Source organism: Pseudorca crassidens, chromosome 19 (assembly GCF_039906515.1).
Source record: "Pseudorca crassidens isolate mPseCra1 chromosome 19, mPseCra1.hap1, whole genome shotgun sequence".
Classification (NCBI taxonomy): domain Eukaryota; kingdom Metazoa; phylum Chordata; class Mammalia; order Artiodactyla; family Delphinidae; genus Pseudorca; species Pseudorca crassidens.
The window spans coordinates 10,097,435-10,124,879 of record NC_090314.1 but is presented as its reverse complement, the minus strand read 5'-3'; the positions used below and the strand labels follow the sequence as shown (position 1 = coordinate 10,124,879).

The 27,445-nt window shown below is 42.1% G+C and overlaps 1 protein-coding gene across 3 annotated transcripts in view; it reads right to left on the bottom strand.

Moving 5' to 3' along the window:
* STX8 (syntaxin 8) overlaps positions 1-27,445 on the bottom strand; it is a 251,695-nt gene that overhangs the window by 203,085 nt on the left and 21,165 nt on the right. For all 3 annotated transcript variants that reach the window (XR_010937415.1, XM_067715433.1, XM_067715432.1), the window contains exons 4-5: positions 26,973-27,083; positions 3,810-3,934 (exon numbers count right to left, since the gene is read on the bottom strand). Coding sequence is in view for 2 of the 3 variants with exons in the window: in XM_067715433.1 (XP_067571534.1) it covers positions 3,810-3,934; positions 26,973-27,083 (236 nt within the window). In the remaining variant the exon portion in view is untranslated. The remainder of the gene's footprint in view (positions 1-3,809; positions 3,935-26,972; positions 27,084-27,445) is intronic.

Genomic DNA, 27,445 nt, shown 5'->3' with positions numbered 1-27,445 from the left:
CTGTCTGGGAAGATCCCACATGCCGCGGAGCGGCTGGGCCTGTGAGCCATGGCTGCTGAGCCTGCGCGTCCAGAGCCTGTGCTCCGCAACAGGAGAGGCCACAACAGTGAGAGGCCCGCATACCGCAAAAAAACAAAAAACAAACATACAGATGGCAAATAAGCATATGAAAAGATGCTCCACATCATAAGTCATGAGGGAAATGCAAATTAAAGCAAGAGATACCACCACACATCTATTAGAATGACCAAACCCTGGAAACTGACAACATCAAATGCTGACAAGGATGCAGAGCAATAGGAACTCTCAATTCATCACTGGTGGGGAGGCAAAGTGGTACAGTCACTTTCGAAGACAACTTGGTGGCTTCTTACAAAACTAAACATTCTTACCATGTGATCTAGCAATTGCACTCCTTGGTATTTATCCAGAGTTGGTAAATTACATGTACACAAGAACCTGCACACACGTTTATAGCAGCTTTTTCATAATTGCCCAAATATGGAAACAATCAAGATGTCTTTCAGAAGGTGAATGGATAAACAAACTTGGTCCAAGAGGTGAGTGGATTATTATTCAGTGCTAAAAAGAAGTTAGCTATCACAAGCCTTGAAAAGGCATGGAGGAACCTTAAACACGTACTAAGTGAAAGTAGCCAATCTGAAGTCTACATACTGTATTATTTTAACTACTGATATTCTGGAAAAGGCAAAACAATGGAGATGGTAAAAAGATCACAGGTTGACAACGGTTGAGGGAGGAGGGAGAGATAAACAGGCAGGGCACAGAAGATTTTTAGGGAAGTGGAAATACTCTGTATGATATTGTAATGAAGGATGTGTCATTTTATATTTGTCCAAACCATAGAATGCACAACACCAAAAATGAACCCTAAAATAAACTATGGACTTTGGGTGATTAGGATATCAATGTAGGTTAATTCATCATAACAAATATACCATTCTGGTGGTTGATAATGGAGGAAGACTATGCATGTGTGGGGAAAGGGGTTATATGGGAACTCTCTGTACCCTCCTCTAAATTTTGCTGTGTACTTAAAACTGCTCTTAAAGTCTTTAAAAAAGTAAAACTGTCTTTATCCACAGATGGCACTGACCATTGTATAGAAAGTCCTATAGATTCTACCCAAAAGCTGTTAATAAATTAGTGAGTTTATTAGCAAGGCTGCATGATCCAAGGTCAGTATACAAAAAATCAATTGTATTTTTATACTAGCCACAATCAGAAGTAGAAATTTATAAATGCCATTAATAAGAACAAAAAAATATGAACTACTTAGGGATAAATCTGATAAAAGATGTATAAGACGTACAGTGAAAACTACAAAGCACTGCTGAGAAAAATTAAAGAACTAAATAAATGGAGAGATATGCCATATTCATGGATCAGAAGACTCAATATTGTTAAGATGTCAATTCTCCCCAAATTAAAGATGCAGTGTAATCCCAATCAAAAGCCCACGAGGCTTTTTTGTAGAAATTGAAAGCAGATTCTGAAATTCATATGGAAATGCAAAAGATCTAGAATAGCCAGTCACATTTTGAAAAAGAACAAAGTTGGAAGACTTATATTACCTGACTTAAAGACTTGTGGCAAAGATACAATAATGGAGACAGTGTGGCACTGATGTAAAGATAAACAAATGGACAAATGGAACAGAACGGAAAGTCCAGAAATAGGCCCACACCATATACGGTCAATTGATTTCCAAGAAGAGTAAAGTAATTCAGTAGAGAAAGGATGCTCTTTTCTTTCAAATGGTGCTGGAACAAATAAATATGCAAATGAAAAAAAAAGAAATGCATTTCATCTTGCTATATTAAAAAAAAATCAATTCAACGTAGACCATACACCTATTGTAAAACCTAAAACTATAAAATTCCTAGGAAAAAAAAGGCAGTAAATCTTTGTGGCTTTAGGTAGTCAAAGATTTCTAATTGGACTTCATTAAAATTAAGAACCTCTGCTCTTTAAAGGACATTGTTAAGAAAACCAAAAATATAAGCCACAGATGGGGAGATAATATTTCTAAAACATAAATATCTAACATATAAAAGGATATGTTTTATAAAATTCTTAAAACTCAATAACAAAAGATGAACAACCCAATTAAAAATAGGTAAACAATTTGAACACACACTTCATCGAAGAAGACACGCTGATGACAAATAAGTGCATGCAAAGATTCAGTCATTGGGGAAATACATATTAACACCACGATGAAATGCAACTACACACCTACTTGAATGTCTCAAATTAAAAAGACTGTCTATAACACTCTTTGGCGAGGATCTGAAGCAATTGGGACACAAATTCTTCTGGTGGCGATGTAAAATTGTACAACCACTTTTGAAATGAGTCTGGCAGTGTCTTTAAAAGTTAAACATAATGAGGATATACGTATATGTATAGCTGATTCACTTTGTTATAAAGCAGAAACTAACACACCATTGTAAAGCACTTCTATTCCAATAAAGATGTTTAAAATAAAGTTAAACATACACCTCAGTCATTCATGAAAATGTATGTCCATACAAAGACTTGCACATGAATGTTCATGGCAGTTTTATTTGTATAACACAAAATACGCATCAACAGGTGAATGGATGTGCAGACTGTGGTCAATTTAGGCAAGGGAATACTATTCTGTAATGTAAGAGAATGAAATACTAATCTATGGAACAACGCGGATGAACCTTAAAATAGTTACACTGACATAGAGGCCAGACCCCACCCCATCCCCAACAAAAGAGCACATACTGTATGATTCCATTTATACAGAAAAAAAAAACTAATTTATAGCAACAGAAGACAGATCAGCAGCTATCTGGGGATGTGGGAGGGACAACAGTAAGATTTACAGACAGACATGAAGAAAACTGTCAGGAGTAATGATTATGTTTATTACTTGGATTGTACTGATGGTTTCACAGGTGTATACACGTACCAAAACTTAGTAAAGCATACACCTTACATACGTGCTATTTACGAGGTCAACCACACCTCCATAAAGCTGTTTTTCAAAAAGTAGAACATCTGTCACACTGACATGAAAAATGTCTATCACACGTATTAAATTTTTTAAAGAGCTGTGGAATTATCTATATCATGATCTCATTTACGTAAAATATATGTGTGCTTACACTGAATATACAGTATATATATAGAAAAAAGCCTGAGGAAATATATTGTTCATCTGTTTACAGTTTGAGATCGGAGAAACAATAGATACAGCTTTTCATCTTATATATCCCTATATTGTTTGAACTTTGTATAACAAATAGGCGTTACTTCTGAAATTAACAACGAGAAGAAATTAGCAGTTTTAAAAGCCACTGGGCAAGATGAACTTGAAGGTAAAAGCCAAAATCACTTCTTTGTACAGCAGAAACTAACAACATTGTAAAGCAACCATACTCCAATAAAAAATTAAAAAGTAAAAAATAAAACAAATTGACTTATATGTGAAAAAGATGGAGTCTTTCTTTGGAGAATGATCCCCAATCGTGGAGAACAGGGAGGGGGCACATGCCTCAGAGTCACCTGGACTGATCAGACTCAGAACTGCTCTGTCCTTCTCCCAGGAGAGAATCCCTACTTCCATGAGCTACCTGGATGGACAACAGCGTTTGTCTAATCTTCAGGTACCCTGAGGCACAAAAGCGCCAAGAGCTCTCCGAGACCAACAGTCTTACCTCCGATTTTCAGTGGGTATGAGGGATATCCCCAAGGCTATGGTAACAAATCTGACAATGTTTCTGAGCCCACGTTCTTGGGGTATTTAGTACCTTGGATAATTTTCTGCTGCTGTTCCCGGATTTCATCAAAACCCAAGCCTCTGGTCTCCTCCGGCTCCTCGAAGAGCCACGGGTTGGGTCCTCCTCGCTTGGCCCCTCCAGTCATCAGGCTGGACCTGAGAACAAGATTACAGGCGTTACATAACTCGAAAAACATAGCTCTGCTGCAAATCACTCCCACGAGTGCCGAGGGGGCTCGCCTCACCTGCTTTGAAAATTCAGTTCGACTGCAATTTATTGCATGCTTAGTTTATGCCAGCAACTGTGTTCAGTGCTGGAAGAGATACGCAGATAAATAAGGCCCAAGCCTGGTCCCCAGGAGAATTACAGCCTGTAAAGGAGACGGTGGCAGTGCATAATAGTTTTACTAATCCTCCATGAGACATCTGAGTCAATAATCATAAATGAAGGTCTTAAATTTCAAAACACAAGGCCAAATGGAAGTGGCCTTTCTATTCGGACAAAGTCTGTCTCACAGGTGGCACCAAAGGCACAAATATTATTTCTCGAGAAGATATAACGTTGCCCCTACAGGTTATAGCTTTAAAAATGACCACTTACTTTCTTATTTCATATTTGGCTGCTCAGATAGAAACACATGCAGGGTTTCAAAACCAAGTCTATGAATATAGCATAGCATTTATAACACCAATTCTGAATTATCCATCCTAATCTTGACTCCCTCTCATAACCCATAGGCTCCTTCTGCACGAGACATATTGGGCTCCTTGCTGGCCAAGGAACACAGAACACACACTTCTGGCCTCAGTCCCATGTTTACAGGATCCTTCTCACTCCAGGTATCTCCCCTTCTGCCTCCACCTGCCCACATTCTGTGCAAACTGTGAGGAGCATCTTGTGGATGAAACCATATCCGACCATTTCTACCCAGATGGGAACAGCCACTCACTCTAGTATGTATGTATAGTATAGTATGTATAGTATAGTATAGTATGACTCATAGGATTTTTAAAATGATGGTAATGAGGGGCTTCCCTGGTGGCGCAGTGGGTAAGAATCCACCTGCCAATGCAGGGGACATGGGTTCGAGCCCTGGTCCAGGAGGATCCCACATGCCACGGAGCAACTAAGCCCGTGCGCCACAACTACTGAGCCTGTGCTCTAGAGCCCGTGAGCCACAACTACTGAAGCCCGCGTGCCTAAAGCCCGTGCTCCGCAACAAGAGAAGCCACCGCAATGAGAAGCCCGCGCACCGCAACGAAAAGTAGCCCCCGCTCACCACAACTAGAGAGCCTGTGAGCAGCAACAAAGACGCAAAGCAGCTAAATATTAAAAAAAAGAGAATGGACCGTGCTCACCAGCTCTACTTCTTGACCCTTGGGGTTCACTCTTCAGCCCCCGTGATCCAACTTCTACCCCATCACACTGCTGAGACTTTTCTCAACCATAACCTCCTTACTGACAAAACCTCGTGCCAGTTCTCACTTCCCCCGTCCTCCAGGCCTCACTGGCCACTGCCGACCTTCTTCCAGTATCCAGGAAACCCCTCCTCCCTCCGCTCCTTCCATGCCACTCTCTCCCACGGGCAGGTCCTTCTCTGTAACTTGCAGGTACCTCTTCTTCCATCTGCCCTTTAAATAGAAGTGTGCCTCAGGGATTCTAGTTAGATCTTCTCTTCTTGCTATACTGTCTCTCCCTGGGCAATTTTACCTGTGGTTTCAGGCTGTAAGGACAGATGCTAGCAGTGCTTACACCATTTTTACTCCCCAATATGAATGAAACAGGCCATATTCTCGAGTCATCATGGTGGTGGATTCTCACCTGGGGGCTCCCGCCCTGGCAGGGCACTATCAGAAATCTGACGGTGGGGGAGGAACGGCGTACAAATAGTTAAAAAGAAACCCCACATATCACAATCCAGGGCAGGCAGGTCCTCCCATCCCTCATCCTGATTGAAAAATCACCGACTTTCAAATTTCTCTACCCACACCATCTCCCTACAGGCTCTTCTATCTACATTTATGGATTTTCCTTTAGGGCTCTCCAGCTGGGAACTCCACTCCAAATTCAACACACCCAAAATCAAATTCACTACCTTCACCTCATAAGCTGTTTCTTCTCCTATCCTCTCTAGCCGCATCACTGTATTCCCAAGTCATCCAACCCCCCCTCACCTCCACACCCCGGCCACATCTCATCAATTCCCAAGACCTCCCTTGGAGCTGGTTCTCAAGTCCATGCCCCATTTCATCTCCTCTCATGTAGAAGAAGCTCATAGCCTCCAACCGGTCTCCTTGTTCCCAGTCACCCCGATTCAAATCCCCTTACACTCTGCTGCCAGAACGATCTTTCTAGACCAGAGATCTCCCCTATTTTAAAACTGTCACGACTCCCTAGAAGCTACAGGTCAAACTTAAGCTTTACAACATGGCCCCAGTGATCTCTGCAACGTCATCTCCCGACACCCCCTTCCATAACCCTACTCTTCCTTCAGCCTTAAGACTCTTACCACGTCTCAGACAAAGGCACAAACTTTCACACTCTCATGTTTTTGTATGAGTCTGGAGAGTCCCCACCCCCACACCCCTTTGTCCATCTGGCAAAATTCTATTCATCCCCCAAGGCTCAACTCAAATGTCACTTCTGCTGTTTAGTCTTTCCCGATTCCCGTCCCCACCCCCTCCTTCCCTTAAATCCATCACTCCTGGTGCTCTCACGGCACTTCGTGCAAAACCTCCAACGTGGCATTTATCAAGCAGGATTGTAGTTAGTTATTTACTCACCTGTCTCCCTTCCTAAATTATGAGCTCTGGAAGGAAAGAGGCCACATGACAGTCATGTTTATATCCCTAGGACCAGAAAGACAGTTCCTCTGAGTATGCTGGAGAAGCATTCAGTACGTGTTTATGAAACAGAACTAAGACGACCACTGAGCTTTTTAAGCGAGAGACAAAATGAGAGGGATATTTAACATTTATTTTGAGATTAAAGGAAAAAAAAGTCAAAAGAAATCTTAACTGCTACCTGCCTTCAAGAGTTTAGCAGCAAAGACTGACATTGTTCAAGAAGATGGAGAGAATTTTAACTTGAACGGGAATTCTGTCACTAAAACACCTTGCAGCTCAAGCCCACTTTTGGAAGGACAATGAAGGAGTGTTTCTCCTTTGAAAAGTCAGTTAAAGAAAGGAAATGCTAAATACTATGCTTCTGAGGTTAGGGTAGACTTGAAATGTTTTTAAAAATAAATCCATCATTTTTACCCATATTTTCAAGATGGAACTTATCTAATAAAATGGAACTTGTCAAATGTCACATTACTAAACAGGTTAGATATCTGTCTTAAGATTTTACCAAAAAGTTTTAGTCCCTTCTGACACTGTAAAAATATTTCATTTTTATCCCCAAAAGAAAGTGATACACATTATTAAATTATGACAATATGGGGGGGTTGCAGTTAATCCATGTTTTTCTGCTGACAAATGTAGTTGAAACTTGTTAGAGTTCACAGGGAGGGTGTTCTTATCAACCGAATATAGAATTGAAAAAGCAGTAGATTCCAAGAAGCAGCTTTTCTTAGCATTTCCAAAAGATGTCAAAGTGACCATAAACATGTTTGTTTTGTCTGAAAAAACATCGGTGTTTGAGTATTCACAGGCCACAGAGAGGTTTGCAGTCAGGACTAGAGATGATATTTCTAGGGTGTCAGTGAGTTGAATCGAGTCTACAGAGCTTTGTAACTAGACTTGCCTGTAGATGTGAAATGCTACTATGGTCTGAAAGGGTGATTTCCCTTCTCAAAGCTTTCTCAGCTAGTTTCTTTCCATGAATATAAAGATGCACAGAGGCTCAAATTTCAATCAGAAATAGTTTCCTTTGACATACATTCTTTAAAGGCAAAATCTGGCAACAATATTCAGGCTGGCTTACACTGAGGAGAGGCCGCAGTCAGGGAGGTAGACCAGAAGGCTAGTACAATTTAGGCAGAAGAGGATGGGGGTCTGGATGAGGGAAATGCCAAGATAGGATGGCAGGGAAGGGACGATTCACCCAGCAATTCAAAGTAAAGCTCCACAAGTGCTGGTGAGTAGAATGGAGACAGAGGATCAAGATTTCCAAACTGGGTGACTTGGAGAATTGACACAACTTAGGGAAATGTTTCATTTCCTTTCGGAATTTTCTCAGATTTCGACATAACTCCCGTAACAACCCCAAAGTAAAACTGCTGTCAAGATCATAAGCTATGGATTTGTGGCTACTTGTGGCCATATTTACTAGACAGCTAACTTCTTTAAGTCCAGTACTCTGCCCAATTGTGTTTTTGTATCCCATCCACCTATTCATCCAACCATCTGTCCTACACACACTTACTGAGTCCCTTCTATGTGCCAGCATGAATCTAGGGGCTTGGAAGAGAACAAGAGAGACAAGTACCTGACCTCAGGAAGCTGGTACTCCAGGGACAATAAATGCCTAACACTGAGCCTTTTGCAAAGTACTCAAATTTTTGTTGTTGTTAACTAATTGAATAAAGATTATTCAATTTGTTTAGACTAATTAGTATTAGTCCAGAACAGTAAGACCTCAAGCAAGGAAAATCTCTTACTTACATGTCATTCAAGGCAAGTCTCACAACAGCATCTTTAAAATCTACCATAAGCAAATAATTTTTTAATTGTAAACCACTCTCATTTTTCTCCCTATTCACTGCTGGCTAAACGTTACCAGTAAGAAGTTTTAAATGTAACAGTAAAACTTAACAAAACAGCTCACAGAAGAACACAAGTGCAGGGGGGGAAAGGCCATCAGAAATCATTATTTTGGCCTCTGACCTGAATTTGAGAAACCTCTGTGTGCTATTCTCGAGTCATCCAGGCAATCTAAAATCAAGCAAATAAAACCAAAGGGAACAATTCTTTACTTTTACCTTAATGTCACTGTCATGGTACCTGCAAAGTCGAAGGAGGACAGGAACGGGTGATTGGAAAAAAAAAAAAAAAAAACCACAGAATTCCTAGGTTTTGTCTTTTTTTAAATTGACATATAGTTGATGTACAATGTTGTGCTCATCTCTGCCGTACAGCAAAGTGACTCAGTTATACACATGTAGACTTTTTATGTTTCCATTATCGTTTATCACAGGATACTAAGTAGTTTTCTGTGCTATATATTACGACCTTGGTGTATAAAAACCTAAGAATTCTAAGTGAAAGATGAATTAGCTGCTCTGCCAGATGTCTGGTGACTGAGCGCCATCTGCTGGTTAGCGATTAAAGTACAAAATAAATGTTAACCAATAATTACCATTTATTACAAGCAGCTCCTTACTTTATTACACAGTGGAGTCTTGAAAACACGTTTAGAAAGAGAAAGAGTGAAAGTCAACAATATGCTTCCATATTACAAGGGAGTTTCTGTTGTGCCTTTTCGACACTCATTTCAATAACAAATGTTCTACATCTTCTTTCACTTTGTTCTGCAGGACCAAACACACTTAAATGATAAATCCAATGAGAACCCAATGAGGCTGACAATTTGCATTTAGGCATTAGGCATGCCCAGTGATTTCCATCTTTGCCTCAACCTGTTTTCCCCTTTATATGTGTTTCCATTCTCACTCATTTAAAGATACAAGGCACTAAAATATTCAATTAGTTGTGCAAATTAACACTGTTCTCTGGACAAAGATGCAAGTCCAGTAAAATGAAATTGGCTGGAAGGGAGTAGAATTAAACACTGCAATGCTCTACGGTGTTAAAAATTCTATGCTAGAATTTTCTATTTGTCAGCTGATGTACAAAAATCCAAATTTGGCACTGAAACTGTTGAAGGGTGTGAACAAATAATGTATATGCTCGAGATGCACAAAAGTACCGCCCATACAGTCGTCATTTCCACCTCAATAACCTTGTTTCTTATCAATCTAGTTCATATCCAAAAACTCAAATTCATAATAACCACGGCATCCTCTCCCTCTGGAGCCAAGGCCCAGAAATCTGTAGTCTCCCTCAGGTGAAGTTTTATGCCACCACCCAGGCACCAATACACAGATGGGTATGGAAATTACAGGTCTGGAAAGAGTAGGGTTAAAGGAGGGAAACCGTAAGCGGTACAAACCCTACTCACTCCACAACGGCGATCTCAAGTCTCATTCCATCCAGTTCTTCTCAACTTCCTCCACCTCACATGGATCTCTCTCTCCTCCAATCTCCTAGACCATTTACGGCCCAGGCCACATCATTTAGCACATACTTATAAACCATCACGGACTGTTCTCCAATTGTGTTGAGCAGGATAGAAAGACGTGCCACCTCTGAATTCCCCTCTGCTAAGATCAGTGACAGCAAGTGTTCTGGAATGTTTACAGACCACTTCACAAAAGCACAAATATACACCGTCACAAATATTTCTCATCCAAACTTCACAACGTTTTGAGGAGTCATGATTATTTTCATGTTACAGAAAACGAAATGGAGTCAAGATTCACACCCAGGTTTTCTAATTGTAAACCCTTTGCTCCATCCACTGAATTACGTGTGCAAAGTTAGCAATCCTTGGCTGGATTCTACTAAGTGCAGTGAACAGGAGGGCAAAGTACTCAAAGCTAGTGAGAAGGAACAGATGATGAGGGTCCCTGCAAGGGACCACAATTCAGAGAAAGGGAGGCCCGAGAAACGAAACCCATAGCCAAGGTCAAGGAGATGAGCTCTAGTTCTCCTTCTGCCATTAACCCACCCTGGGCACAGTGAGTTTCCTCATCTGTAAACCAAAAAAGTAATCCCTTCTCTGCTTACCTTGGAGATTATTATGACGGTCAAATAAAATCATCTGTATGAAAGTGCTTGGCAAATACAGAAGAGGGGGAGGGAGAAACAGCTTCTTTAAAAAATTTATTTTATTTTATGCTGCATTAGGTCTTCATTGCTGTGCACGGGCTTTCTCTAGTTGCGGCAAGTGGGGCCTGCTCTTGGTTGTGGTGCGCGGACTTCTCATTGCGGTGGCTTCTCTTGTGCAGCACAGGCTTCAGTAGTTGTGGCTGGCGGGCTCTAGAGCGCAGGCTCAGTAGTTGTGGTGCACGGGCTTAGTTGCTCCGCGGCACGTGGGATCTTCTGGACTAGGGCTCAAACCTGTGTCCCCTGCATTGGCAAGCGGATTCCTAACCACTATGCCACCAGGGAAGTCCTTCTTCTAATAGACAAGAAAATTTTCTTTTTTCAGTTTCTTTACAATTTTCACTTATAAGAAGCACAAGTTGGAAAGTATTATAGAGGCTTTATAAAAAATAAGTCAACATAACTTACAATACAGTGTGTATAGATAACTCCTTTCTTCCTGTTTATTCACTGCCAAGAATTTGCTTCCTTTTTCAATTCCCAAGTGAGTTTTATCATTTAAAAGTAATGCATGAGGACTTCCCTGGTGGCGGAGTCGTTAAGAATCTGCCCGCCAATGCAGGGGACACGGGTTCGAGCCCTGGTCCGGGAAGATCCCACATGCCGTGGAGCAACTAAGCCCACAAGCCACAACTACTGAGCCTGTGCACCGCAACTACTGAAACCCGCGCCCCTAGAGCCCGTGCTCTGCAACGAGAAGCCACCGCACCACAAAGAGCAGCCCCCGCCCGCCACAACTAGAGAAAGCCCACACCCAGCAAATGAAGACCCAACGCCGTAAAAAAAACCAAATAATAAAAGTAATCATGCAGAAGTAGGAAATCTTTTTATTTTCCCCATCAAAAGTCACAACTGTACCAGTAGTTAAGGACTGCAATTCAAAACAAGATACCATTTCTCACCCATCAGATCAGCATAACCCAACCAGTTCTGTAACACCCGCCGACACCTACGGTGTAGGGAAATGGGCTCTCCCATATACCGTCAGAGGAAACGTAAAGCACTGTAACTTTTAAGAAACAGACATGGCAGAACCTGTTACATTTTGAACACCCATACCTTTTGTCCCAATAACCCCACTTAGGGGAAATCTGTCTTATAGAGATAGACGCCACAGTCTTCATGGATATTTACCACGTCATTGTTTGTAATGGCAAAAAACTAAACCACCCAATATTCATCAAATGGGGAGTGGCTGGAAAAGTGACTGCCTATTTCTATCGTGAAATAATGCAGCTATTGAAGAGAATTTAGTTAAATCTGTTTGTTAGAGGAATGCCCAAATTTAAATGAAAAACACTAAATTACAGAGTAATATGTAAAATTCTTTTCCACAAAATAGGAAAGGAAAATGCATATTCATGTAACTACACTTGTAAATATTTGTACAAGCACAGATAAATGTGGGGAGGTTAACACAGGTTACATCAGGAGAATGACACTGGAGGGAAGGAAGGGGGAGAGGGTATTAACTTTGGGTCATACCTCAGTGTAGACTGACTTGTTATCATGAGTGTGTATCGTGTGGATAATTTGTTTTAAATTCAATAAAAGATGAGTCATTTCCCCATAGGGCGGGAGAACCAGGGAAGGAGAGCGGATAAGGCAGCAAAGACCTACAAAAGTAAAGGCCATTTCAGTGAAGACTATCAAAGGCACTGAAAGGGTTCCTCTCTTTCAAAATTAAGAATGGGAAGCAGAAACTAAAACCAAGAAATGCCAAAACCAAACATCTTCTTCCAGGGGGAAAAGAGCAATGGAAGAGAAAGATGTGACAGGAAAAGGCAGGAAGATGAAAGAGGGGGAAGGAAACAAGAATAAGCAGCTTGCAGATGGACGGGGAAAAAGTCTACAGAGAGGCCCTGAGGAGGAAGTTTAAACATGACAAATGGGTTTGCGGTGACACAGAGGAGGGGGGAAAAGATGAAAGAGAACTGAACGGTAAGCGATTCCTCCTCCAAAGTTGGACAGTCCAAGCAATCAACCCTTCTCTCCTCACTCTCAAGGGAGGAGAACCCTAACTTTTAAAAATCTAGAAACTGGAAAGGTCTGAGTATGTCTCCCCTTCTATTGACTTACATCTCCATCTTGTGGCCTGTTCAAGACATAGCTGTGTATGTGTGTGCATACATACATACACACACACACGTACGGATAGATACACAAGCGTCTCAGTGTATATATGCATGTATACTTATACATAAGTATACATGGCTATATACGTATACATACACATACATATGTAATATATACACTAAGCATATATGTAATGTAAATATACATTATGCTATATATTGTAAGTATACGTGTATATGTAAGTATACTTATAAGTATATATACATATGTATTACATAAAAGTGTATATACATGTGTATTTACGAATTTTTAAATTCAAGTAGAACATACAGGCAAAGAAACCGAAGCGTAGAGCTCAAAGAATTCACAAAGTGAACACCCCCAGTTAATCACTACCCAGGATAAGAAACAGCGTAAGCAGAACCCCAGGACCTCCCATGCCCCCTTCTGGTCACTACTTCCCCCAAAGGGAACCACTTTCATTACTGATAACACCATACACGAGGCCTGCCTTTATAGAATGGAATCCATACGGTACGCAAGCTTCTGCCTGGCTTATTTCACCCAGTGCTGTGTTTGTGAGATGCATCCAGTGTGTGGTGTGTGGCTGTAGATCGTTTCCTCTCATTAGGATCATTGTATAAAATACGCCATCATGTATTTATCCGCTACAGTGTTGGTGTTCAGTGGTTGTTTCCAGGTGGGACTATTTGGAAGGATGCTATCAACACGTACATGTCTTTAGTACAGTTTTCAGAGAGCTTTCCAGAGTGGTTGTAAAATGATGGTCCCTCCAGCAGGACATGAGAACTCCAGTGGCTCCACATCTTAGTAACTCCTGAGACATCTGTAATTTTAATTTTAGCCAATCTGGCAGGCGTAATGGTATGACAGCATGGCTTTAGTTTGCAATTTCCTGATGACTGGAGAGGCTGAATACCTTTTCATGTGTTCAGCCACTGGACATCCTCTTTTGTCAAGTACAACATCAAGTTGTCTGCCTATTTTTTCCCTAAGGAGTTTTTCTTGATTTATGGGGGCTCTTTATATATTCCGTGTCAAATATATCTTACGTGCCAGATATATTCACTGCAAATCTAGATTCCCATTCTATGGCTTGGCTTTCACTCTCTCTGTGCTATCTTTTGATACACAGAATTTATTTTAATGAAATCCAATTTACCATGCATCTCCTTCACATTGTCTTTGTGTTCTGTTTAAGAAATCTTTGCCTATTCTCAACGTCATAAAGATATCTTCCTACATTTTCTTAAAAGTTTTAGTTTACCTTTCACATTTAGGTCTACAATCGTTCTGGAATTGATTTTCATGGAAGGTTGACTGTAGAGGCTAAGATTTGGTTTTTTTCCATGTGGACATTCAGCTGACCTAACACTATTTATTGAAAAGATCTTTTCTCCACTGCACTGCAGTGTCACCTGTCATAAATCATGTGACAACGTGTATGGAGGGCTGTTTCTGGACTCTATTTTGATCCACTGGTTTACTGGCCTGTCCTTGTGCCAACACCACACTGCAGCTTTACGGTTAAGTCTTGATAAATGATCACGTGAGTGTTCAAAACTTTTCTTCAAAATTGCCTTGGCTCTTCAAAATTACCATATATACCTTAGAATCAGCTTAAGTGACAACAAAAAAAACTGGCTGGGGACTCTAAACGGGTTTGCTCTGAATCTACAGATCAATTTTAAGAGAACTAACATCTTTACAGTACGGAGTCCTCCCAATCTGTGAACATGGTTATCCCTCTTATTAGGTTTTCCTTCCTTTCTCTAAATGCTTTATAGTTTTTAGTATAGAGGTTTCATACTTTCATTTGACTTATTCCTACGTATCTCCTGTTTTTAAAATACTGTTATAAATAGCACCTTTTAAGTTTGTTTTCATTTGGTATGTCTTTGTTGTCCAGCTTTCAAGACCTTCCTAGGAGAGGAACTACCAGGTTGCCGCTGAGAGCTCATGGACAGACCATGCTGTATCACACAGTGGTAACTGGCCACCTTCACTGACTTGAGCAACAGTGTGGGGTTGCAACGACAGATATTTACCTAGGTCTTAACGTCTCTGGGTTCACTCCCTTGATCAGTCATCCAAATGGATAATCCTTCTTTACCATTAGTATCTAATTGGAAGTCAAGCTGCTAACAGAGCTTCCTTTCCTAGCCCACGGAGAAAAAAAAATCTGGGCTAAATGACCTTCAAGTGATAATCAGTCTTGTTAGTATACATAACTGAAACACTTCAAAAGAGCTATTCTGTCAAGTTTGAGACAATTTCAAGATATTTAAGAGTACTATTTAAACATCCTACTTCATAAGCCCCAAGATACACTGCTAGACAAAAAAGGTAACGCACAGTAAAGAGGACATGTTACCCTATAATTCACACTAAAAACTGAAAGGGTGAGAGTGACTGGAGATGTGTATCCTTATACATGTGTATTACCTTTCTAGAAGGATACACAAAACTGTTAGAAGTTGCTGCCTCCAGGGAGGAAAAGGGAAAATGCATGCCAGAAGTGGGAGGGCACTCCAGTTTTCATCGGTAACCTTTTTGTACAGTTGGGTGTTTATATGTGATAAACATCTTTAAAAGTAAATTTATGTTTTACATGTTTTCAAAAGCAAGTATTCTATTCGTTCCCATTAACCACCGGAACATCCCAAAGCATCAACATTTTGGCCTGACACCATCAACCAAACTGCCTCTTCCAGAAAAGTCAAAAGAAATACTTGGTCATATGACATATCCAGTTTTTCCCCCCAAGAAAACATGGTCACCGTACACTTTGCATGGCTAGTATCAGACCAGTAGTTAATACAGAAAAAAACTGCTAAGGCAACATATATTCCAGATTTTTCAAGTCGGTCCATGTTTCAAACACTCCCTCTTGTCCCTAAGTATCAGTCCCCGCAACAAATTAACCTATTTAACCTGTTTCTCCAGAACATGGAGACAAAGTCAGAAGCTGTTACCTCCCAAATGGAATTAAACAATAATTAACAAAATGCACGAGATCATCTGTCCACAGAAGCAGCCGGTTCTATGAAACTGTATAAATGTGTTGCTGTTGAAACTGGGTTCTGCTTCGAAAGCACTTCTCCTAAACCTCTTCAGGAATACAGGTAAGAGTAAATAGCCCAGCTTCTTTAAACAGTGAACCAGAGATTTAAGGCAATTATCCAAGTTCCACTTGAACCTAAATAAAATAACCCAGAAGGCCAGTGAGCTACCACTTCTCTGGGATTTCAAGAACTTACTGAGGTCACAGTAGTGAGGAACCTGGAGTCTCTGGTGTCAGAAGAAACTTCAAGATGAAGAGAGTCACTGTTGCTAAGGGAACACAGAGGAGGGGTGGTACAGCGGTCCCACCCAACATCTCTATGTCCTTTCTCCCTTGTTATCAGAATTCAATTTTGTTCAAGGCTCCACTGCTCAGGGAACATAAGCCTGTCCTCAGTTTCAGTTCAGGGATGTATCTATCCTGAATAAACCAAGCCAATCATGGCAACTCCGTTCCACCATGGCTCTTGGTATAACATAGCATGTGATACAATCCTAGCCTACTTCTGTTTTGAGCCAAAGTCTACTGTGAAGCTTCCAGGAGGTGTTTTTTTCCCCCTCTTAGAAAATAACTGGAAAATACAAGAGAATCAACAGAAAAACTACTGAAAACAATCAGAATTAGACTGTTTACATATAATAGCATCCAGATATCCAGTTTTCATATAAACATCAAAAAGCATGACGAAATGAAAAACTGAATTTAAAACTACCACCAAAACTATAAAATACCTCAAAATAAATTAAACCAGAAATGTGTATTTGAAGAAAACATTCTGAAAGGCCTGAAAGATGGCTTGAACAAACAGAAAAAAACCCCATATTCTTGGGTAGGAAAATTCAACATTATAAAGGATTAAGATTTCATGTAACCCCAATTTTTAAAAAACCAACAGTTATTTCTCTTTTTTGGAATTAGATTAGCTGATTTTGAGGGTTTTTTTAAATGAAAATTGTTTAAGTAGTACAATGACAGAAGACTAGCCCTATCATGTACCAAAACTTATAATAAAGCCACAAAATGGTATTAGCACAGAGATCAATGAAATGCCTTACGAAGTCCAGAAATAGATCCAAACATATATGCAAATGTATTATACGATAAATCTCATCTCAGAATTTGTGAAGATGGATGACTCAGTTAAAAAAAAAAAATGTAGTCAGTCACAAAAATAGTCAAATAGGGAAAAAGTGTGATTCATACTTCAAATTCCAAATGGATCAAATATTTAACAGAGTAAACAAATTTAACAAAAATTTAACATCAGAACTATCTTCATATACTAGATTGGAATAGGATACAAAATTTAATAACACTCTTTGGAGAAGACTGTACGGAAATAGGCAGTCACATAAGTTGCTAGCACAAGGTTAAACTGGTTCTATGAAAATTATAAATGCATATATCCTTTGGCCCAGCCATCCTTCTTCTAAGAACTTATCTAGAGATAGACCTAGACCTTCACACATATGAAATCCCTTATGTATAAGGTTATTCACCACTATATCTTTGTAATAGGAAAAAAACTATGTAATATATATACACAAATGTAATAGAGTGGAAACAATACACATATCAATAGGAAACTAGTTAAATTACAGTAGTGCATACAATGAAATATAAGGCTATAAAAAAAACTAATGACAGAGGATTCAATTACAACATCAACCCTCATATTTCAAAAAAAGAAAAAAACCCCAAAGTTAATGACAAAACCTCATGTGCTGGTTTGGGAAGATCTCCAGGATATTTAGATGACAAAAGAATGCTGTAGAATAATTTGTGTAGTATGCTACCGTTTGTGTAAAAGATGGAGGGAAATAAGAAAATATTCCTATTTGCTGGCATATATTCAAGAGAACCTTGGAAATATATACCAAAAATTATTAACACTGGTATTTGTTGAGGAGGGGGGCACACAGGAGGGAGGCTTTTCACTGAACACTAGTAAGTGCTTTTAAAATGTCTCAGCCACGGGCTTCCCAGGTGGCGCAGTGGTTGAGAATCTGCCTGCTAATGCAGGGGACATGGGTTCGAGCCCTGGTGTGGGAGGAACCCACATGCCGTGGAGCAACTAGGCCCGTGAGCCACAACTACTGAGCCTGCGCATCTGGAGTCTGTGCTCCGCAACAAGAGAGGCCGTGATAGTGAGAGGCCCGCGCACCACGATGAAGAGTGGCGCCGGCTTGCCACAACTAGAGAAAGCCCTCGCACAGAAACGAAGACCCAGCACAGCAAAAATAAATAAATAAACTCCTACCCCCAACATCTTCAAAAAAAAAAAATAGAAAGTTTCGGAAAAAAAATGTCTCAGACACGTGAATACATTACTTATGCAAGACATACCCTCCTTCCTCTCCTACTGAAGTCTGGAGTGTGGCTGGGAACTTTCTACAGGTATTCTCGACCAAGAGGAGTCGGTCTGAAGACGAAGGCAAAACAAAGACATGGCCAGAACCTGGATCATCACCGACTGTGGAATTAACCATCCCTCTCAATTCTCTAACTTGGAATTTATTAGACAGAGGTATTTTTCCTTATGTAAGTGGTTTTGCATAGGGTTATCTGTTCCCTGCAGCTGAGGGCATCGTGACTGTAATACTAATGCGTGAGCTAAACCAGGCACCCCCTTGGTGAGGGTAAGAACAATAAACACCGTCTTCTTTTCCAGACCTTTTAGATGCTTTCCTTGGTCCTTCTCCTCCTCTGACTGCTGCAGACACAACCTCCCTTTCTAGTCTGCACTGTATATACCCATTTGCACTGAATTTCTGTCTTGTTTCCCCTGCCTGCCTGAACTCTTTCAGAATGAGCATTATAAAAGGCGAACAAACCCCACCAGGGTCGCCTCTCAGCCCACCTCATGTGCCTCTATTAACTTCTGATTCTAATCTCCGCTAATTAAGAAAGTAGGCAGACTATGTACCAAAGTTACTTATCTTTCCATCAAACCACCCCAAATAATCAGTGAGGCAGACACAAAAAGTGAGGGGTTGCCCCAAGTCCCATTTCATGCGCCTCTTCGTGTGTAGTCAAAGACTACATTTCCCAGTCTCCCCGGCAGGCAGGTTAGAGCCATGTGATTGGTTACGGCCAACGGGCTGCTACGTACGCAACTTCTAGGCGATGGCATGAGAGGGGGTGAGGCCTCCACACCCTGTCTTCTCCCCTCACAGCGAGCATGCAGGTCTCGTGTCAAAGACAGCACAGCCACATGGTGGGAAACCCTGACTCACCCTTTGAAGGGAGCTGCCCCAGAGAACCACCAGACTTTATATAAGGCAGGCAAAAAATGCTTTCATCTGGTATTCCCCTGAGGGTCCCAGGTTTGTTTACAGAGCCCAGCCTATCACATCCGGACTCAGTCTACCTTTCAATCAACAGAAATCTGCTGAGCGCCTGCTATATACCAAACTCCCACTAGGTATTTATAAAAGATACTGGAAAAGCAAAAGATTTTCATTCAGTGAGCAAATAGTTATTAACCATTGTGTTAGGTTTTGGTCCCCGTCCTCAAGGTATTTAAAATTTAGATGGAGAAACAAAATATAGGCTTGCAAAAAATATATATATATATTAAAACCACATGGCTTCCCTAGCTAAATCAGCTCCCCACTAATATTCCCTCAAAGCACAATATATTTTTCTGAACTGATTTTACTTATTTGTATGAATCTTTAATTCATGTCTTTCTTGCTGAACTGTAAAGAGCTCAAATGTAAAAACTAGACTTTGTTCGTTTGTTTTGTTTAGGTTTTGCCACCACTCATAACAGGCACTCAAAAGAAAAGCTTCCATTTACCACATTTTTTATTCCTTAACTAGTTTATTAAATTAGAGAAATTTAATATTCTTGACTGCACTTAATACCACCTTAGTTCAACTATCCTTGGGGTCACTCAAAGAGAGAGAGAAGCACACCTTTACTGATTTCAGCATATCCTTTACATGCCAGATGACCCAGAAAGTTAGTGTATTTCTGGGGCATAAGTAAAAAGGATAAATTATGGCTTATCCATTGTCTCACAGCTAATGATGCAGGAGTATATTCCTCAGAGATTTCCTCTTCTGGAAGAGTCGGTTCATCATGTGTTCATAACTTCAAGCAACAAAGTATAAACGAATAATTTTTTAGGAAATCTCAGTACTATCGGATGGCAATCATCCTTCTTATAAATCAAGCTTTAAATTGAAAGAAAACATTCAATGATCTAAAATGGTAGAAGGGCAATACTTTTAATGGAATATTCAATGCAAATTTTTCTTTTGCCTCCCTTGGCTGCCAATACAGTGAAATGAAATATAAATTGGAAGTATATATATATATTTTTTAGCAGCTCCAAGGAAAAGTAAATATCTGAAATTAAATGTAAAGCTCACTCGAAGAAAATGTGAACATTTCATTTTCTTCTATTCTTTTGATGTTAGCAGTTGGTCTGCTTGTTAATATAGGATTCCTGACACATTACCGTCTCAACCTCTAAATAACTTCCTATTTCCTATAATCCTCAATATACTTGGTGGTGTGAAGATTAAAGCTTACCCAATTAGCCACCCACTACAGCCGAGTTAATCACATAATCTCTGAGATGGTCACAGCGCACTGAAGTATGCAATGATTTTTTTTTCTCTCTTTACAAAGATTTAACTAATCATGAGAATTGGCAGTGCTCTCAAATATAAAGGGCAGCAGGGTTTTCAATCAGAAGCTGTGTCACTGCTTTATAAATTAGGGCTTATCTTCTTCCAAGAGACATTGTTACAGAGACTTCTTTAACAAGTTTCCAAATGTCCTCAATTAGTCAACCATTGCTTACTGAGACCAAGGCTCACATCAAGGCTTACTGCTTTAGAATAAGGATTAATAATCCGTAAGGTAAAACTCAGACTCCGTCACATGACAGCTACGCGTTCAACTATGGGATTCCTACACTCGTGTCTGTTTAAAGGAAATGCTAATCCAGACTGAAGTTTGACAATACTCTCCTCTGCTTAAGTCCACATATGACGAGGAAGAAGAAAGAGGAGGAAAGTTTTGGGGGGCAGGGGATGGCAAAAGGACTCCTGAGAATGAGGGATGGGGGAGAGAGAGAAAGCAAAGACTTGGGGTGAAAAGAGGGAAGAGCTCAGGAGGACAGGGAGGGTCGACAGTTTTCAGGGAGTCCTGGTTGGGTCAACTGATCTTGCGGTGTTGCCACCAGTTATTACGGGGCTTCGAACTACCGATTAGCAGATCACCCCCAGTTCTCCAACAGTACCTGTGGTGATGGTCTAGCATGAATGACAAGATGTGCCAGAGAGAGCAGGTCTATAACATCTTCAAGTTCTGATAAGGCTTCCTGACCAATGTGTTTCTGTAGGTTGTGACCTAAAAGCAAGACGTGAGCCACCCCCCACCCCCTGCCTCCCCCAGTGACAAAGCAACCCACAATGATATCAAGAATGAGAGAAGCCATCAAAACTATTGGAGGAATCCAGAGATTAGGGAAGCAAACAAACGATGGAGGAGCCCAGAACTAGGAATCCGCAGGACTGAAGAAATCTTTGCGAGTCACCGGAGACCCTAAGAGCAACCGATGGGCAGGGGAGGGAATGAGGTTTCTCCAGGGACACAGCTGAAAGGTCCCCAAGGTCTCAGAAATGACCGGGCAGCCTGACAGTCAGGAGGTGGGAGGGCAAGATCGAACTGGGAACCCAAATCCAATTCACGTCTACAACTGAATTCAGATCCTCAGAAGGCTGGGTCCAAGCAAGAGTTATTTGGGTATGGGAGGTTGGGGAAGGAAGGGGAGGACTCAAAGGTGGGGATTCGGGGTTGAAAAAAAAAGGCAAAAGTAACTCTGACATGGGCATGTGGGTGAAATCAAAGACTGGAAACTCTGACCTCAAATCTAAGACAGTCTACTTCTAGCAGTTTCCTTGAGTTTAACCTGTGTTCGCGCACACACTCATCCACACACGCACTGCCTGCCTCCATCGACTCTGCACTGCTGCCATCCTCCCTGACGAGCTGGGCTTGGGCAGTGCTATGTAGGTGCTCATTTCACAGCCCTTGAGCAGATTTCCCAGGGCTTCCTCTACATAAGAATTTGAGAACGGTTTCACCTTGTATGCATTTCCTTACCGATCAGATTCTCCTAGCATGTGTGTAGGACTTACTTTTTGGACAATTATGGGCTGAACTGTGTCCATCCCTCCCAATCCCCACCCCCGGCAAAACTCATTCGTTGAAGTCTTAACCCCCAGTAATCCAGAATGGAACAATATTTGGAGATAAGTTCTTTAAAGAGGCAGTTAAAGTGAGGTCACGAGGGTGGGCCCTAATCCAGTAAGAAAAGGAAATTTGGACACGGACACACACGCGGGTATGACAGAGGAGAAGACAGAGGGGAAAACGGCCATCTACAAGCCGAGGAGAGAGGCCTGGAACAGATCCTGCTGTCATGGCCCTCAGGAGGAACCGACTCTGAAGGTGACACCTTAACCTTGGACTTCCAGCCACCAGAACTGTAAGAAAATACATTTCTGTTGTTTGAGCCACCCGGTCTGTGGTACTTCATTACAGTACCCCTAGCAAACTAATACAGACAGGTATACAGACATGGGTCCAGTGGGTCTAAAGCAATCCTAGCCCGACAAGGATTCACCAGTAATTCACCTTCCAGGCCACCTACCATTGCCTTTCCTCTTTCATACCTCAGTGACTTACGGACTTTCTTCACAGGGAGCGACATCTAATTGCCGCACTGGTTTCTCATTCTCGGGCGCATTCCGTGGTGCCTGGAGTGGACCACCACGGTCTGCTCTATCCATTTTACCTCATCAAGCCAATCCTCAGAAGTCATGTCTCTCTACAGGGCTCACACACTTGTCAACTCTTCTGCAAGCTTACTTTGAATTACTCCAGATTTCTGTGTCTGAATAAAACATCTATGGTTCCCTCCAAGTTTCATCTTGAGGGCATGGAAATCAGCCTGGCCGGTTACCTTCATTATTGCAAACCCTCAGGAATTAGTTACCCCTGCTTCAGTTTCCCCTCAGGCTGGTCTTTCTGTCCCTGGCCAGCCCAACCATTCACCCATAAGCAACACCTGCAGGCCCACCAGGTGGATCAGCCTTAAAATAAACAGGAGGAGCAGGGGGCGTCCTGGTGATAGGACTTCAGAGGCCTTGGTGGGCCTCCATCCGACACACCTCTGCTACTGACCTGCTGAATTCCCTAAAATCTTCCTACTGCTTCATTTACTTTGGGCTTAAGGAGGCTTCAGCTAAAATACGTCCAGGAAGGTAAGTCGTTGCCATCATGGATTCCATTGCTAGAATCAATGTGCGACTGTTTACCATCAAGACCACAGCCAGCAAGCCGGGCACTGAGGAAAGGGACACAGAAGGAGCCGTGGGAGGTGAGAATAGGAGGGAGGAGAACCAGGTGCAGAACATGAAAAGAGACTGGTCAGGGAGGCCAGGTCCCCCTCAAGCACTCATCTTGTAGTGGTAAAGGCTTTAGAGCTTACAAAGCCCTTCACGTTCCAATCACCTCACCTGGTCCAAACAATGAAAGAGGCAGAACACACACACCCATTTTCAAGTCAATGATTCTGAAGCCCAGATGACTGACTAGGAGGCAACAGAGCCGAGCGCTTCTAATTCGTGGTCCAGCTCTTCTTATGGTGCAACGGTTAAGAGTTCCCATCTGAAGACACACAGATCCAGAGGAAATCCAAACTCTGAGACTGATTAGTCTTAGAATCATGTGCAAGTTACCTGACCCCTCCAAGCCTCAGCTTCTCTCCTGTAAAGTGGGATGTTATGAAGATCTAGAGCGCAGGCACGTACAGCTTAGCATAGCGCCCGGCACGCAGGTGTAAGCCGTTAGCGCTCATCTCTCGGACCCCATGAGAGAAAGCAGTGGTTCTCACCCTGCCACCCACCCCCGAGGAGCTCCCCACCGTGTTACGGCTACCCAGGCCGCCCACCAGACACTCGTTCAGACTCTGCAAGTATATGGTCTGGACGCTTGTTTTTTATTTTTTTTAAAGCCTCGTGGGTGATTCTGATGCTGAGTGCCACAATTAAGAACAAGTGATATAAAGCACTATTTCAAGCTGGAAGGGGCATTCAAACCACCTGAGGATCTTGTTCAAATGCAGATTCGATTGAGTAGGGCGGGGGTGGGGTCTGAGACTACATTTCTAAACACAAACCCAGGTGATGCTGAACGTGAACAGGCAGGGCTTTAAGTAGCAAACAGATTATCACAGGAGAGAAGAGCGGTGACCAAAAAGAGATGGGGGTGACAAGCAATAGGAGTAATTTTGACATACTGAGATCTAGAGAAGTCATTCTGGCTTATAGACGAGTTAACTTGAATTTTACGCTACCTGAAACAGCCTGTTTGTGGCCTATCAAATATACACTGTACACCTGTTTTAATCACTAAAGGAAAGGGCACACTAACCAGAAGTAAAGACCGTCCATGTTAAAAATAAAGATTAAAGGCTCCTCTTCCTGGGACGCCAATGTTAATCCTCCTTTGATAAGATTCACTTCCCAGGTGCCAAGTTCATCCTGTACCTGCTGTACGTATACATCCTGGTCTGTTTTTTTGAAACCTTGAAGAAATGTATCCCTGACTTGTTTAACGTACTCTGTTCTGACAAGATATAAAACTGTGCTAAAAACCCTGCTTCTCTGGAGCTATTTCTTAGAGTGATCTGGGAAGCACGCTTCCGGGCTAGTCCTCAGTTTGGCTCCAATAAGACTCTTCTATTATTATTTTTCGTCGACCCAAGTGAGGGGGGGGACCAAAAATCAACCATATCCCCCAGGAAGACCTAAGGCCCAGACTGAGCGGCGACCACTGCGCAGGCCGGACCTCGCTCGCTGGTAACTCGCTCCTCTTCCTCTGCAGCCACGTCGGACAAACCCGATAGGGCTGAGATTGAGAAAGTCTGTAAGTCGAGATTGAAGAAAACAGAAACGAAAGAGAAAAATCCACTGCCTTCAAAAGAAGTGACTGAACAGGAGAAGCAAGCAGGCGAGCCCTAAGGAGGCGCGCGCCGCCAACATGCACTGTACATCCCACAAGCACTGCCTTATCTTACTTCTTGTAGCTGTTTAACTTTGTAAGATGCAAAGAGATCGGATCAAGTTTAAATGACTGTGCTGCCCCTTTTCACATCGAAGAATGGAAAACTACTGACAACGAAGGCCGCGCCCGCCTCTCCCATCCACCTGTCTGGCTGGCAGGAAAGGAAAAGAACTTGCATGTTGGTGAAGGAGGAGGCTGGGTGGGATGGCAGTGAAATCTAGAATAAAGAGTAAGCTGGTCTCAAAGTGTCCTGAGGGCTGTAAAATGCAGTTTAATCAAGGTGCCATTTTTTGTTGTTGTTCAAATGATTTTAGTTATTGGAATGCACAATTTTTTTAATATTCAAGTTTTAAAACCTGGGGGAAAAAAGACCTAAGCCCCAAGTGGGCCCCTTCAATATCATTAAACGACAATGAAGAGAAGCAGAGCCTGACACACAGGAGGCTCTCACCTAACAGTCACCGTCACTAGTCATCAGAACAGCCACCTCCACGACACAGAAGGATGTCCGTGTCTTCTCCTCCTCCAACCATCACCTCTACTTGGCCCCTCCTCCCCTACGAAATTTGCTTCTCCCGCCCCACGCTACCTTTACTACATTTCTGGACTTCGATGTGAAGACCCGCCCTGACAGAGGACACTCTCTCCTCGCCCCGGATCCCCTTGCTCACCGGTTCTTTTTCACCAGCCCTGAATCCCCACCTTCACCCTCCCACTTCACTCCTGCATCCGCCCGAGCAGTGTCCGGCACCAGGATGAATCAGCCAGCTCACCGGAGGCTTCGGCGTCCGCTTACAAACCCTGCCCAGGACACAGCTCCTCCTTCCCTAACTCCTGGCTTTTATTTCTCCAAACGAACAGCTCCAACGTTTCATCTAGCTTCCCAAATTTCAACGTTTCTTTCCACAAACCTTGGATCCCACGCTCCAGAGAAAGCTAGGACCGACCGGCAGCCGCTTCATCCTCTTCGGCTCGCCCTTGGGCTGTGGTTTTTCAAGACTGGCTGCAGATCAGAATCACCTGGGGCCCCTCTAGGACCACGCCCTCCACGCCCCTGGATTTAATTGTCTGAGGCTGAGCCTCGTTAAAACCTCTTAAAAAAAAAACACCGCCCCTAGGAAGCAGTGTGACTCCTAACCAGGAACAAGCTGCCGCCCCACAATGAAGGCATCATCACCTCTCGTGGGGAAGGCGGGGAGAGGAGGGTTTTATCCTCATCTCATCTGTGATGGTTCCCACAATGACGTTAAGAGAGTTCTAGAAGCCGGGGGGAGGCCAGTTCTAAAGATGTCACAATTTATACTTCACTAACCTCAGCTGGGAAGGCCGGACCGCTTCTCTGGGTTTTTCCAGCAGAGCCGGGTACAAAGCAGCTGACAACTCTGTAGAGTGTGAATTACTCTCCAGCAAAGAACAGCAAGAAGAATCCAACGGCCCCACACCTCTAATTCCATGAGCCATGGACTACAACCTTTAGGACACATTTTTATAACAAGTCAATTAAAAAAAATCATTTTCAGGGACTTCCCTGGCGGCCCAGTGGTTAGGACTTCACCTTCCAAAGCAGGAGGTGCCGGTTCATTCGATCCCTAGTTGGGGAGCTAAGATCCCACATGCCCCGTGGCCAAAAAACCAAAACAGAAGCAATATTGTAACAAATTCAATAAAGACTTTAAAAATGGTCCACATCAAAAAAATCTTTAAAAAATCATTTTCCAACACAGATAAGAACATGACTTCTAGAGTTTAAAAGGCAGCTAACATAGCAGAAAGCTCAACCTAAAGAATGAAAAGACATTTTCTGACTTTGTATTTTACCTAAATAGCCTTCCTCCAAGATGGGATTCAGCTGAACATATCTGGTTTACTAAATCTAGAAATTTAATGAAAACTACATTGCATAGAAAATAACAAACACTATAAATGAACAGACTATATTTTACTAGTTAAAGAAATTTTAAAAAAAGAAATTAAGCCATTCAGGAAATAGCTGTAATCTCTGCAAATAAATTTCACCCACCACATAAACCCTGTAAAGGAAAACATCGTACCTGATGAGATCTGGTTCTGCACCCTCGTTCTTAAAGGATGTCAGAAGTAGTCTCTCTCGAGTTACAAGATCATCCAAAAGGTTTTGTCTTCGGTCTCCTTCGAGCTGTGTTCTGCAGGCATCTCGTTAAGGTCCAAGAGCAGGTGAATTACCTCATTTGACCTATTACGTTAAGTGAGCTCTCCAAGTCAGAAAGGACTGTTACAGGCTCTGATCAATCCTACCCAGAAGAGGCCTGAACCAACCTTCTCCTCCTGCTCTAACCTCAGACTTCACTGATCCTTCCAGTAAAGGACCTGGACAGAACCATCACAGAGGGACTTAACAAACACTGACACAGATCCGCCACACGAGATCCTTCACTGAGAAACACAGTTGGTAAACACGATTTTCCTCCCAGCGGCCACCCCTGAAATGTCCTTCCTCTCAACAGGGCAATGTGACTCAGGGAGTCATCAGGCTTTGAGTTTTAGG